The sequence below is a fragment of the Phyllobates terribilis genome, unplaced genomic scaffold (genome assembly GCF_046119375.1).
Source record: "Phyllobates terribilis strain yellow unplaced genomic scaffold, ASM4611937v1 Scaffold_12__6_contigs__length_324123572, whole genome shotgun sequence".
Taxonomy (NCBI): domain Eukaryota; kingdom Metazoa; phylum Chordata; class Amphibia; order Anura; family Dendrobatidae; genus Phyllobates; species Phyllobates terribilis.
The window spans coordinates 255,373,630-255,388,153 of record NW_027362772.1 but is presented as its reverse complement, the minus strand read 5'-3'; the positions used below and the strand labels follow the sequence as shown (position 1 = coordinate 255,388,153).

The 14,524-nt window shown below is 42.1% G+C and overlaps 1 protein-coding gene across 1 annotated transcript in view; it reads right to left on the bottom strand.

Annotated features, from left to right (window-relative positions):
- The window catches only part of LOC141172546 (uncharacterized), a 41,893-nt gene that overhangs the window by 2,884 nt on the left and 24,485 nt on the right, over positions 1-14,524 (bottom strand). The window contains exons 6-7 of the mRNA XM_073656865.1: positions 2,954-3,073; positions 2,564-2,650 (exon numbers count right to left, since the gene is read on the bottom strand). Coding sequence (XP_073512966.1) covers positions 2,564-2,650; positions 2,954-3,073 — 207 coding nt within the window. The remainder of the gene's footprint in view (positions 1-2,563; positions 2,651-2,953; positions 3,074-14,524) is intronic.

The following is a 14,524-nucleotide window of genomic DNA, read 5'->3' as shown; positions in this document are numbered from 1 at the left end:
TACTCTGACATGACGGACACGGACGAGTACAGCTCCCAGGTCTTTCTAATAAACACTTCTATGCTGGAATTCATGGAGGACAAACACTGAAGAGAACAATTTCACTTATTAAAAGGGCCAGTGCTGCTGGTACAATACTTTACTGCTATTTCTTGTTAACACTATAAGAACCTGGAATGAAGGTCCACCCTTGAGCAAGTTTTATTTTTTTACATAATCTAAATACATCCAATATTTTGTACACATTTACTAAAGCTTTTTTTCAGATACAGTGCTCCATACTCCTCAGCCACTCCTAGAGGGAGCCTAGGAGCTTTCTCATAACTCAATAACAGTATATGGTTAGCTCCTCTAGTGGTGGCTGCAGGCAGCCAGGATTTTATCCTCGACATGATTATACAGAGGATTTGGAGCTCTGCCAGGAAAAAAAAAAAAGAACCAAAGCTCTGACTACTATAAAGCCATAACCAGAAATACCTAGCAAAAAAATTAGGGAGATATGAAATGATATAAAATAGAACTAACAATGCATTGGAGAAACTTATTATATACCGGTTTAACATTATTTTCTCAGGGTCTACACTGTGTTCCAAATTATTATGAAAATAATATTTTCTCAGATTTTCCCAAATTACCTATATGAATTGAAGTCATTGTAATTTTCCAGTCAAATAACTATTAGAGTACAATTGAAAGGTTTTTGTACAAACTGCCTATGATAACAGTATATTTTTAAAAAAATAAAAAACTCAAAATGCATGTTCCAAATTATTATGCACAGCAGAACCTTTTCATTTTAATAAAGAACAAAAAAATGGTCATTTTTGAAATTATAAGCATTAGCAGGTTATTACAAACTGAAATCAAACAGTTTTCAACTCAAAACTTTATTCTAGGTGATGTTACATTTGCACATAGGACCGCTTGTTCGAAAGGAGCTTCTGAACTCTCTCATCTATTGAATTTGTCAGGTTTTGGATGGTTTCTGCTTCAATTGTTTTGCATGAGGACAGAATACCCTCCCAGAGCTGTTGCTTAGATGTGAACTGCCTCCCGCCATCATAGACACTCCTTTTGATGATGCTCCAGAGGGTCTCAATGGGGTTGAGGTCAGGGGAGCATGGGTGCCACACCATAAGTTTGTCCCCTTTTATGCCCATAGCAGCCAGAGATGCAGATGTGTTATGTGCAGCATGAGACGGGGCATTATCATGCATGAAAATGATCTTGCTGCGGAATGCACAGTTCTTCTTCTTGAACCATGGAAGGAAGTGCTGTTTGAGAAACTCCACATACATTATGGAGTTCATCTTTACCCCTTCAGGGATCCTAAAAGGGCCGACAATCTCTCTCCCCATGATTCCAGCCCAAAACATTACTCCATCTCCTCCTTGTTAGCGCCGTAGCCGTGTTTGCATGGGGTGTCCATCAACCAGCCATCCTCCACTCCATCCATCTGGACCATCGAGATCATTTCATGCATGATAATGCCCCGTCTCATGCTGCACATAACACATCTGCATCTCTGGCTGCTATGGGCATAAAAGGGGACAAACTTATGGTGTGGCACCCATGCTCCCCTGACCTCAACCCCATTGAGACCCTCTGGAGCATCATCAAAAGGAGTGTCTATGATGGCGGGAGGCAGTTCACATCTAAGCAACAGCTCTGGGAGGGTATTCTGTCCTCATGCAAAACAATTGAAGCAGAAACCATCCAAAACCTGACAAATTCAATGGACGAGAGAGTTCAGAAGCTCCTTTCGAACAAGGGGTCCTATGTGCAAATGTAACATCACCTAGAATAAATTTTTTAGTTGAAAACTGTTTGATTTCAGTTTGTAATAACCTGCTAATGCTTATAATTTCAAAAATGACCATTTTTTTTGTTCTTTATTAAAAAGAAAAGGTTGAAAACTCTGCTGTGCATAATAATTTGGAACATGCATTTTGAGTGCAGTTTGAGTTTTTTATTTTTTTTAAAAATATACTGTTATCATAGGCAGTTTGTACAAAAACCTTTCAATTGTACTCTAATAGTTATTTGACTGGAAAATTACAATGACTGCAATTCATATAGGTAATTTGGGAAAATCTGAGAAAATATTATTTGCATAATAATTTGGAACACAGTGTATATATTTCATACCATAGGATTATTTTTTTTATTTATTTATTTATTTTTAAATATAGCTTTAATTTAACCCCCAAAAAAATGTCAGTCCCATTCTTGCTTCTTTATGTTAATATCTCACCTATAAAAATAAAGTAACTTTGCCAATACATCCTTATTTGCACATATCCTAAAAAGGTCTTGCCTAATGTGCAGCATTTTTTTTTCTTTTTTTTTTGGGGGGGGGTGGGCCTGGCTTGACATCAAATATGTAAAGATGACATCATGCCAGGCCGGCTAATCAAAAGAAGAGCCATGGATGCAGTTAGGCGGGGGTTCTCAGAGCTCCCATCCAGAGGCCATAAATTACTGATGTGGGCGATGGACCGGGTCCTGCGAATCGACAGACTCTAACGACTACCAACAAAACAGCACCAATACATGAAGGTACCTTGTATAGAAGATACACCAGATACGCCACTTCCGGGAGGTTCTGTAGCACAAATATCCACACGAGAGGCTTCAATTCCTTTAAAATCTGTTTAGAAATAAATATGGATGCCTTTATTGGGGTGTCACAGCTTTACCAGACTTCTCATTGGTAAATCTACCTATTCTGTTAGTGAACTCATTCCACACTTAAGTCAGAACAAAACATAAGGCTGGTATTTCTATTTATTGGGATTGATTATACAGAAAATACACAAAAAAAAAAATACAAATTTTCTCATCATTTTTTGTGCTGCCTATAAGTATAACCGGATGGCTCTGTACACACATTGCAGGCTTTTCTCATGGGTTATGCGCATACAAGATAGCCGGTGGTAATAGCAATACTCACCGCCAGGATACCAATAGTGACTTTAAGAAAGGCCCAGATCAAGCCAATAACCAGTATGATGGTGTGCAGGGTGGAGATTTCATACAGGCCGGAAAACAAGACCAGGACGGTAAGGCAAAGCTGAAAACAGAGAAAACAGAAATGTAACAAAGGCCGGCTACACATATCCGACAATCCACACCACCAAAAAAACAACCAAAAACAGATTTGTTGCCCAGTTTTCTTTTTTAGTTTTAAGAATATACTATGGAATTAAAGCAGCGACTGGTTGCTATGGGCAACAAAGACCATTTTTCTTTTTAGAATTTTCATAAATTCTTTTAGTTAGGGCAGATTTAAAAATTTGTCTGCAAATAAAATGGTCTTTGTTGCCCATAGCAACCAATCACAGCTCAGGTTTTCTTTATTCAAGAGCAGAAAATTAAATGAAAGCTGAGCTGTGATTGGTTGGACGGCAAACACCGTTTTATTTTCCTAAAGTTTTCATACATCTTCCCAAATATTTTAAGTGCGAATCACCAGAAATTACCATTTTCTGGACTGACCCCATGTTCAGTTTTGATATTGCAGTAAACCATTCGAAATACACTTTTACCTTTTCAACTTTAAAGTGGATCTGTCTCCAGATTTCACAATACAAGCAGCAAGCATAATTAAATAGATCTCCTAGACCTGATGAGACTGGTGTGCTTACTTTGAAAAAGCATGTTAGAATGGCTGTATGATCTGGAAATTAAAATGAGATGAGAGCCCAGTAGCTCTGTACAAGTCCACGTGTATTTAGTCTCTGCTCAGCCACTGACTGAGGGCGGCAGCTTGTACTGAGCAGAGTGAAATTTCAGCAGCAGCAGGGAGGAGGGACACTGAGAATCTGTCTATCAAGCTAGGTGGGCGGAGATGGAGTGAAACCTAAGAGAATTTTACAAAAGTATGCAGTTTGTATTGTGAAATAAGATGGCAGATCCACTTTAAGATGATCACAAGCCGATGGTAACCAAGTTTTACTCCAGCAAAATGTCTGCCTCCAAAACCACTTCTTTTATAGCTCTGAAAAGACAGCTGTGCTCAGCTTCCAAACATATCACAGTATGTTATTATCAAATTAGGACTTCAAAAAAATATATTTGTGTAATTTCAGGGACATGTACAAAATAACGGGATGGAGCATTTATTACAGAAATAAAGCGGATATGCAAGCAATGCGATATACTGACAGATGTATCGGATTCACAATATTTACTGGAACGTGTGAAAGGAAGAAGAACTGCAGTTCTCCGCCGTCTAAGCAGCAAAACTTCACAAATAAGGATGAATAATTGATAAGACTGCAAAGCACATTATCCCATGAAACATTGCAGGAAGCACCGGTCCATTTTCAGCAATTTTTTTTTCCGTTTTAGCTGAACTGATCTGACACCACAATCCAGAGCTGAAATTCAGTAATGATATTAGCCCAACTTCCTTGGCCTTAAATATAGGGACCTCCGCCATTTTATGGTACCCCAGAGGTCCCAAATTCAACAGCCTCGGCCATAAATTCCAGCGCACTTCTCAAGTCCGATGGAGGTCAGTAAAACTTTGATTTTCCTTATTGGTAATGTAACATAATGGATAATCAACAATGGCCACGGGGAAACAGATAATGTAACCACACAAAGCAGAAAACTGTACAATTACAAAGAAAGAGAACGGAAATGTAATGGAAATACTGACTACATTTATAGGAGGGATGAAGCTAAGAATATACACACACAAAAAAAAATATGTTCTCTTGTCCACCTTTAGGGTCAATTTTTTTAAATGAATGAATTTTGGGCTAAAAAGTATTTTTACAATTGGGTTTCATTAAAAATGTACTGTTTGCCTTCTATAGCCTCTGTGTTTCACTGGCTGCAGAATGGGTTAACTAAAAATCCATCAGTGAGCTACTTCTAATGGTCTGAAAGGAGAGTGAGCCCTTTATCTGACTTTTACAGAGTTCCTTTCTTCTGATTTTTTAGAAGTTTTTTTTCCCCCCTCTTGCACATTCAAAATGATGCAAAAATGTACCCAATTGCAGAAGTGAATTTTAGCCCAAAATACATACATTTAAGATTAAAAAAAAAAGAAAGAAAATTGTACCCCAAGTTGGATAATTCCTTTTACGTTACTGAAGCCAGTTTCACCCGCCTGACGGTCCAAGTACTGACCGCCGATACATCCGATCGCCCAAAGTGGTGATCCCATCCTTCCAATCATGTCCATAGGAGGCAAAACAGAGTCCAGCTTCACTTGTCCGGTGCCAACATCAGGCTTCAAAACAAATGCAAATGTCCATTTTTGTACTCCACAAGTCAATTGTCCCTGCTGCTTAACTAATCCTGGTATTATTGCAACATGTTTTGCCAGCTCTGGGTTTCCTCAGGTGCTGTTTGTTCTCACCTTTACTTCCTCATATGATAGGATGTCACTTAAGGACATGCAAGTGAATGTTTCTCAGGATGCCTAGAACATGACCCATGGATGACCCGTTGACCCACATAGCTGACATCCATGATATTGTATCTTCCTATGTTTAGAAAACATTGAAAATTTTATAAAATATATGTTAGAGGAAGCGAGGCCTAACATCCCCTGAGGAACCCCCGAGTGAGAGAAACCACGTCAGTGCACTAAAACCAAAAGTGGAGACAATTATGGTAACTCTTGGAAGATTTCAAAAAAGGGAAAAATTTATTTTGAAGCCTAATGTATAGAGAGAGTAGGGCGAGTTCTGCGAGATGAACTTCACTTGTCCAGTGCGCACAAATCTGGACACAGTGGAACGATGGGACCGCCAAGTTTGGCAATCAGATGCATCTATTAATTGTATGTGACATTGATACAATTTCGGCCATCTGAGGGAGCTTTCTTCTTGTACTTAAATATAGGTTTGCTTGTAAATCTCTGTAGACAACAATCATTGGGTATTTTTTTTTACACTTTCAAGTATTTTATTTTAATAGGAGCTGTTTGTGTATGCAGTGATCGTGTAACCCTCCACTATCTATAGTTATATGCCTTTAATACACCTTCAATAGACATCATATTGGTGGCTCCGAGCTTCATTGTCAAATGCAAATTAAAGGGAAAGACGGTTTATTCTTAGATAATGTGAAACCGCTCTGCTCTGGAGGAATCCGGAACATTTTGTAACACCTTTTAGGTGCTAGCTGACACATTGTGGCCTGGGGAATGTGCACAAACATATTACACACCCTTTGTCTGGAGCACACATATCACTACAGGGCAATATCATTATGCAGATACGTAAATGCAGAGAAAGCTGAACTTTTACCCGGGAGCCACGATCACCTGTCAAGCTGCTATAGGAGGTGAATGTGTGTTATGTGGGCTCTGTGCTCATTTTTGTGGCTTTATTCGTTGGGGAGTTTCTTCTTTATTCACCCTTGAATTATAGTGGTCAGTACTCAGTTTTATCAGGCACAGTATAAAGCTAGCATTAGATATACAGGTGCAATAAAAAATATTCAATTTCTAATCGGTTTATTTGCTTATGCAAAGTTCCTCCATTTCACTAATAATTTGGGGTTTTCAAGAAAGTGGTGCAAAAAGATAATAGATCATTGTTTGCACAAACAAGCAAAATGATCCAAAAAAAAAAAAAGATATAAAAAGGTAATGAATGTTCCTAGAGATACAACTGGAAGCAGAGTTCACAAGTTCAAGGTTAAAAGTTAAACCCTCCAGCGACAGCAAAAGACCTGCAGAAAATTTGGTTACAGCAGTCGCTGAGGCTTCAGCTTACACAGTGAAGAGCATATTAAACGCTGAAGGTCTCCATGCCCGAATGCCAAGACATCACATCTACTGAGCCAAAAGTACAAGAAAAGTCAACTCTAATATACTGAAAACTATAGAAATAGGCTACAGGAGTTTTGGGATTTTACTCTGAAGTGATGAAACAAAACTAGAACTTTTAGGGCCTATGGAACAGCAGTATGTCTGTAGGAGGAAAAATGAAGAATATGCACCCTAAAAAAAGGACACCCTAAAATGTCGCCTAAAATACAGCACGTTGGCGGCTCGGGCGACGCCCACAGTGAAGCATGGCGGCGGCTAAGTGATGGTCTGGGGCTGCTTTGCTTCCTCTAACCCTGGAAAACTTCAGCGTGTGGAGAGAAAGATAGGTTTGCTTGATACATGACTGAATCTAAGAGAAAATGACGTGCCTTCTGTGAGGAAGCTGAAGCTTGGGCGTCATTGGACCTTCCACCAGGACAATCCCAAGCATACCTCACAGTGGGCCAAGCATTGGTTTCAGGAGTCCTAGAAGATTCAGGAGTGGATGTCACAGTCATTGACTTGAACCCGATACAAACTCTTTAGTGGAATTTGAAGATTGAGGTTGTAGCACGCACACCCAAGAAGATTAGTGACCTGGAGGTGATTGTCTATGAAAAATAAGCAGATTCCTCAAGACCTACGTCAAAAGCTGGTGTCTGGCTATACTTCACATTTGTAGCAGGTCATAACAGCCAGAGGGGCTCTACTAAGTAGTAAAGGCGCTTGCCATTGAAGGTGTGAATAGGTCTGAGACTGTAGGAATCCATAAAGGTGGCATTTTATGCTGAATATGGAGAAACCACTTGTTATATTAATTGTGTTGAGATATTGCACATGTTCTCATTTGATCAGTGTATTGCAAACCGTAAAGCGTTTGTTAATTTTGCTAATAAACTTAATTTGCAATGGGAGGTGGAGATTGAAACTTTTGATTGCAATTGTAAGATTTTTTTTACTATCAGATGCCAAGTGGGGGAGGGGGGGGGGGTGTGCAGCTTTTTTTGTATGTCACGCCCCTTGGAGTGGATACAAGAATCTTGCAGACTGATTTCAACCTGAACAATTCTAGAATAACTCTCTCTTACAATATTCAGCACCAGAGAAACCCAACTATCGTGCAACGGTGCCTTACTCAGAAGATGAATATGGAAGCTCACGGTGAGACAGAAGCATAGCTACTGGGGGGGCAGTGGCCCCGGACCCCGCGCTCTGAAGGGGCCCACCCAGAGCTATGCTAGTGCAACTGTATCGGTGTGTGCAGCACCCGATACAGTTACACTCTGGGCAGAGCAGGGAGACTCATTGTCCCTGCACTGCTCGGCAGCCGCTATGGGGCCCTTGAGCAGGAGGGGGGTCCCCGGTGCCAGCATCGGGCCCCCCCGCCCATCACCGCAAGTTAACTGATGAGAGAAGGAGCGCGACGCTCTCTCTATTCCATCAGTCCTCTCTGCGACTGACATCATCAGTTGGCGCCCAGCCCACTGTGCTGAAGATGTGTGGGGTGGGTGCACGGAGCAGCAGGGAAACGAGGTGGAGAAGTGAGTATTGTGTTTATTTATTTTTTGCTGGGGGGGAGGGGATATATTATACTACCTACAGACTGCCTATGGGGGGGGGGGCATATTATACTACATACAGACTGCCTATGTGGGAGGGTAATATATTATACTACCTACAGACTCTGCCTATGGGGGGGACGGGACATTATACTACCTACAGACTCTGCCTATGGGAGGGGGACGGGGGACGGGACGGGACGGGACGGGACATTATACTACCTACAGGCTCTAAAGAAAAAACCTGGGAGTCTGAACTGAAACGTATATTGATGTGCATGCGAAATGTAAATGTATGTTCACATAAGGCCATTAGACAGAAAAAAAAACAAAGACAAAAGCAAAATACACTAATACCTAAAAGTAAATGGATAAATCACACAGTGCATTGAAATAATGATAAATAATAAAGCGTATTTAGTTCACATAAATTTTGATCAAAATAATGTAAAAGCCATCCCGCCACTTCACGGCAACCCTTATGGGACAGTCCTAACTCTAATATTAAAACCTTACCATTTGTCAAGTGACATACATATGGATAAGGGCAGAGAGACTGAACCCTTAGTAGAAGCATGGACCTGAGAGGCAGAATGAACCTTTCAGCTCAGACAAAGGGCGGCCAGACCCTTATATGCACTAAAGCACATTAGACTACAAAGAAAAAACCTGGGAGTCTGAACTGAAACATATATTGATGTGCATGCAAAACGTAAATGCATGTTCACATAGGGCATACATTATTGTATGGGGGTGGGGGGGCGACATTATACTATAGACACTGCCTATGGGGGGGGGGGGGGGCATTATACTACAGACTCTGCCTATGGGAGGAGCATTATACTATATATTGAGGACTATCTGGTGCATTATACTATATATTGAGGGCTATTTATACAGTGTGGGAATTACAGTTAGGGTCATAGAGTGTGGGAGATAATGTGGGGTCTTTGTACAGTATGGGGGCCATCATACAGTGTTGGAGCCATCGGATTGGAGGCTACTAAGGGGTCAGTATACTGTGTGGGGGATACTATACAGTGAGGGGGCATTATACTGCGTATAGGAGAGCATCATACTGTGTAGAGGGGAGCTTTACATGGGGGAGATTCAGGACATTATTAAATGTTAAGTGGGCACTTATTGTTATAGGGGAACTCAGGTTGTTATGACTGTCAAAGGGGCACATAGAGGGCAAAATGTGGGCACTGTTTTCTAGGACACTTGCACAGGGCATTACTATATTCTAGAGGTTTGTTTTACCATATAGAGGGCGTACAGCAGGTGCAGTAATAGGGACACATACAGCAACAGAGGCCCAGTATTGAATTATCAGCAGGATGAGGGGTTTGTGCAGGTTGGGAATACATGGGGACGGGCCCTGAAATGTAAGGAGTCAAATGTGTCTTTGTTGTGATCTCTGCAGACTTGAGACTCTGAGTCCTGGATGGAGAAGTTGTCGTGTCGGTCTGGGCCAGATGGAAAAGGCGGGAAAAATGAACAATTTAATCAGAAAAAAATGTCACCTGTAATTTACCATATATAACTGTACTGTGATCTCTTCTATGTTCTGCAGGACTGGCATCTATCAATATATGTCACCATATGGTGGTAGTATCAGTGCTGGTCTTTGTATAGAGATTATTTTTAGTAACAGTGCGGTCATCTGCTGAGGTTCTCCTACATCCACTATTTTGGTGCGCCACCATAGTTGTAATCAGGGTTAGTATAGGGGGTGTCCTGACTTCTTTGCTTAACCAGCAAAATTTCAACATGTGTTCTTTTGTGCTTTAACATATACATACATATTTTTTTATATTTTCTACACACTTTATTAGTCAACCTAGAAATTTAGGTACAATACATTGCAATACTTCATTATTGCAGTGTACTCTACATTTAGCTTGGCTTCAAAAAAGTAATAAGATTGCAAACACAGATGCCTTCGTCAGGCCCTAGGACACAATGACCCACCTTCTCTGTTTAACCACTTAGATGATGCAGTTGTTATTGAATGCTGCATATAAAGGGGATAGGAAGCAGCACACTGTGCTGAAGTTAGAGGGTGATGGCTGTATAACACAGCTGGCCTCCGCCATGCATAGAATGGAAAACACACAGGAACTATGCCCAAACACTGTACATGCAAGTCACATGTCTGAAAGGGGTTAAATATACAATGAGAATGTGAATTACCAAAGACCTATTGTCACACCTGCACTTGAACAGACTAAACATTATGTGACAGAGTGCTCAGCATTGTTGGTATGATAATAAGTATCAAGATAATCGCTGCACGACAAGGACATTATGTGAAAGTTCCTCTGTTATTGAAAAACTGGATGGAAAGTGGCTGTAATTGCAAAAATCAAATCCTTAAAAGTATCTCCCCCTGAGGACAAGACATCATAGTCAGCGCATGTATGAGGAGTCTAATGCCTTTCCAAACTCAAGATAAGAGCAGAGTGAATGAGGTGAAATCCAAATGAAATAAAACTTGTCACAAAGTTAAAAATGAACAGTTTTTGCTTTTATTTTATTCCCATTGCTCCCCTGATTATTCAGGTTTTTGTTCCCCTCAAATGAACCATATGGTTCTAGAGATACGGTCTGTGTGGTCTTTAACAAGGGGGCATGGCTCACAGGGTTCTTCGGGGGCGTGTCTTTATGCTGCTCTGAATAATCACCCTGAGCCACACCCCCTTTATAAAGCCCACAAAAATTAGCACAAAATAAAAAAGTCCATATTACTAATTTAAAAAGGCCTATGTCTAAATTGAGATAGATGCTGGGAAAGGAAGTTGTTTCTGCGCTCTCTGGAGTCACGACAAACCATTAGTATGAATAAAAACACCAAAGTTACTTACCGGTAGCCGGTTTTTCCTGAACCCATGACAGCACACCTTGAGAGAGGGATCCGCCCCACCAAGGACAGGAAACCGTCGGAAATAAAAGGGCGGTACCTCTCCCTCACTTCAGTTGATTACAGAGCATTGAGAGGACCTCCAGAAAAGGTTAGACACATAACCAACACCTACAATATATATAATCACCCAAAACGTAAAGTGCTCACCAGGATGTGAGAAAGACAGGGGGGAAAACTACGGGTGCTGTCATTGGTTCAGGAAAAAACAGCTACCGGTAAGTAACCTTGGTGTTTTCCCCTCACCCATGACAGCACACCTTGAGAGAATTTTGGAGAATATGAGCACCCTAGGGAGGGACCACCGCCTGAAGTACCCTTCTCCCAAAGGCGAGGTCAGAGGAGGATAGATGCAACCTATAGTGCTTGTAGAAGGTGGATGGTGCAGACCAAGTAGCAGCTTTACATATCTGGTCAATTGAGACGTCCGCTCTCTGCCCAGGAGGTAGCTACAGCTCTGGTGAAATGAGCTTTAATACCGTCCGGTGCCAGAACACCTGTAGATTTGTAAGCTAGACAAATGGCCTCCCTAAGCCACCTAGAAATAGTTCCCTTTGCACCCCTTTCCTACTCCCCTGAAAGGCCAGAAACAAGGATTGGTCCTTCCTCCACTGACTAGTCATGTCTTTGTACTGTAGTAAAGCCCTTCTAACATCTAGATTGTGCTTCCCTCATTCTGCAGTAACCCAAAAAACCCCGGGGAGGTTAGATTCCACAATCTCTTGATTACAGTGGAATCTGGAAACTACTTTCGAAAGGTATGCTGGATCTGTACGTAGGACTACCCGGTCATCATGAATTTGGGTGTATGGGGGAATCTACAGAAAGGGCCTGCAGGTCACTCACCCTACGGGCCGATGTTAGGGCCACTAGGAGAATGGTTGAGGAACTTTGGAGAGATAATCTACAGGGGCTCAAATTGGTCGCCAGAGAGTGCGTTTAAAACTAAATTCAGGTCCCAGGGACGAACTCAGAGCCCGAACTGGCTTAGCTCTGGAACAGGATTTAATGAATCTAGAGACCCACCCGTTCCCTGCCAGGTTGAAATTATAGAGTGCCCCTTAGGGTGGACACCTGAACTTTAAGTGTTCCCATAGCTAACCCCAGGTCACGTCCCTTCTGTAAGAACTCTAGGAGATCTTTAATTGGAGGTTTATCCGACAACGAGGAGTCTATAAAATCCAGGAATTTTCCCGAGATTCTGCTATAAATCTTAGTTGTTATGGGCTTCCTACTACCCAATAGGGTGGAAACTAGGCCCAGTGAAAACCCCCTATTCCTCAGTAACATCCTCTCAAATTACAAGCCACCAGATGGAAACCTTTGGCTTGTGCATGGAACATCGGCCCCTGGAAAAGGTCCGGCCTGTCCGGCAGAACCCAGGGATCTGAGACCGACATTAGACGAAGTAGGGAGAACCAGGGTCTTTTTGGCCAAAAGGGGGCTACCAGAATTATCCTTGCCCCCTCCTCCCGAATTTTCCTCACAACTGCCGGGATCATTACCATCGGTGGAAAAGCATAGGCCCTCTTGAACTTCCAGGGTATCTGGAGAGCGTCTAAAGCATAGGGATTCTCTGTCGGATCTAGTGAACAGAATTTCTCCACCTTCCTGTTCGCCCTGGGGGCGAACAAATCTATGTCCAGTGACCCCATAATTGGATAATCTGCTGGAAGACTATCGGGTTTAGAGCCCACTCTCCCTGTCTTAAAGTGTGGCGACTGAGAAAATCTGCCTTTGAATTTTCTACCTCCCCGGATGTAAAGAGCACTGGAGGGATGGGAGATGCTGTTCTGCTAGTTGCAGGATTCTGTTTGCCACTACCATCAGGGAGCGTGATCTTGTTCCACCCTGGTGATTTATATAAGCCACTGTTGTCCGATTGTCGAACCTGATCTGGACATGGTGACCCTGTATGTGGGGAAGGAAGCCTATCAGGGATTTCTCTACTGCCAAAAGCTCTTAGGTTCGATGATGTTACTCTTTCGTGACGTAGCCAGAGCCCCTGAACCAAGAGATCTGGTAGATGACCCCCCCCCCCAGCCGGAGCCACTTGCACCTGTGTAATTGTATGGTCGACTGGTCTGGACACTGCAAGCCTGAGGTCAGATTCTCCCTGTTTGTCCACCATGAGAGGGAGTCTACCGTCTCTAGGGAAAGAGATAGTTCTCTTTCTAAATGTCCGTTGAAGGATTTTTGCACTGACAGGACCTCCCACTGAAGAAGCCTCAAATGACCTTGTGCCCATTTGACTGCTGGGAAACAGGACGTCATGGAGCTCAGTAGGGACATTGCTCCTCTCATGGACATCACTGGAGACTCTATGGCCCTTGAGACCAAGCTGATTATTTTGCAAACCTTGTCCTCCAGGAGGAAGCAGGCTAGGAGTTGGGAATTTAGGGTCAAGCCCAGAAAGATCTGAGTCCTTGAGGGGGATAGTTTTGATTTTTGAATATTTATCAACCATCCTAGCTGATGTAAGGCTGTCCTGACCTCTAAGATTTGAGAGGAACAGTGGTCTTCTAATTTCCCTATTACCAGAAAGTCGTCTAAGTAGGGAACAATCACCACGTTTTTGATTCAGAGAAAAGCTGTCACCTCCACTATAACCTTTGTAAATACTCTCGGTGCTATCAAGAGTCCAAAGGGTAGGGCAGTAAATTGGAAATGCCTTAATTCCCCTTGGATGAATAGAGCTACCCTTAGGTACTTCTGGTAGTCTGGATGGATTGGGACGTGATAATAGGCATCTTTTAGGTCGATAACTGCCATGAAACAATTGTGGTGTAGGAGTTTTACTGCAGAGTTCACTGATTCCATCTTTAAATCAGCTGATAGAGAACCAGACTTTAGACTTTTGAGGTTGATAATGGTCCTTAAGGACCAATTTGCTTTTTTTTTTTTTTTTTTTAATCACAAATAGGGGGGAATAAAATCCCCTTCCCCTTTGTGAAGGACCTGCTTATTGACTAAATCTAGCACCTCCAACTCTATCTGCTCCTCCCTGGACTTCCTCCTGGGGGTGATCATGAGGGATTTGACTGAAGCGTATCTTTAGGCCATTTTTTAGGATACTCAACACCCAGGGATTTAAAGTGATGGCTTCCCAAGCTGGGATAAAATGGGAAAGCCTTCCCCCAACCTCTAGCCCTGCGTCATTGGGGAGATTTTTTGGTACTGGAGGATGGCCCCCCAAACATGTAACCAGAGTCTTTTTTTAGATCTGGGCTCCCATCTCTTCTTTTCTCCAGGAGGGCGACCCCAGTT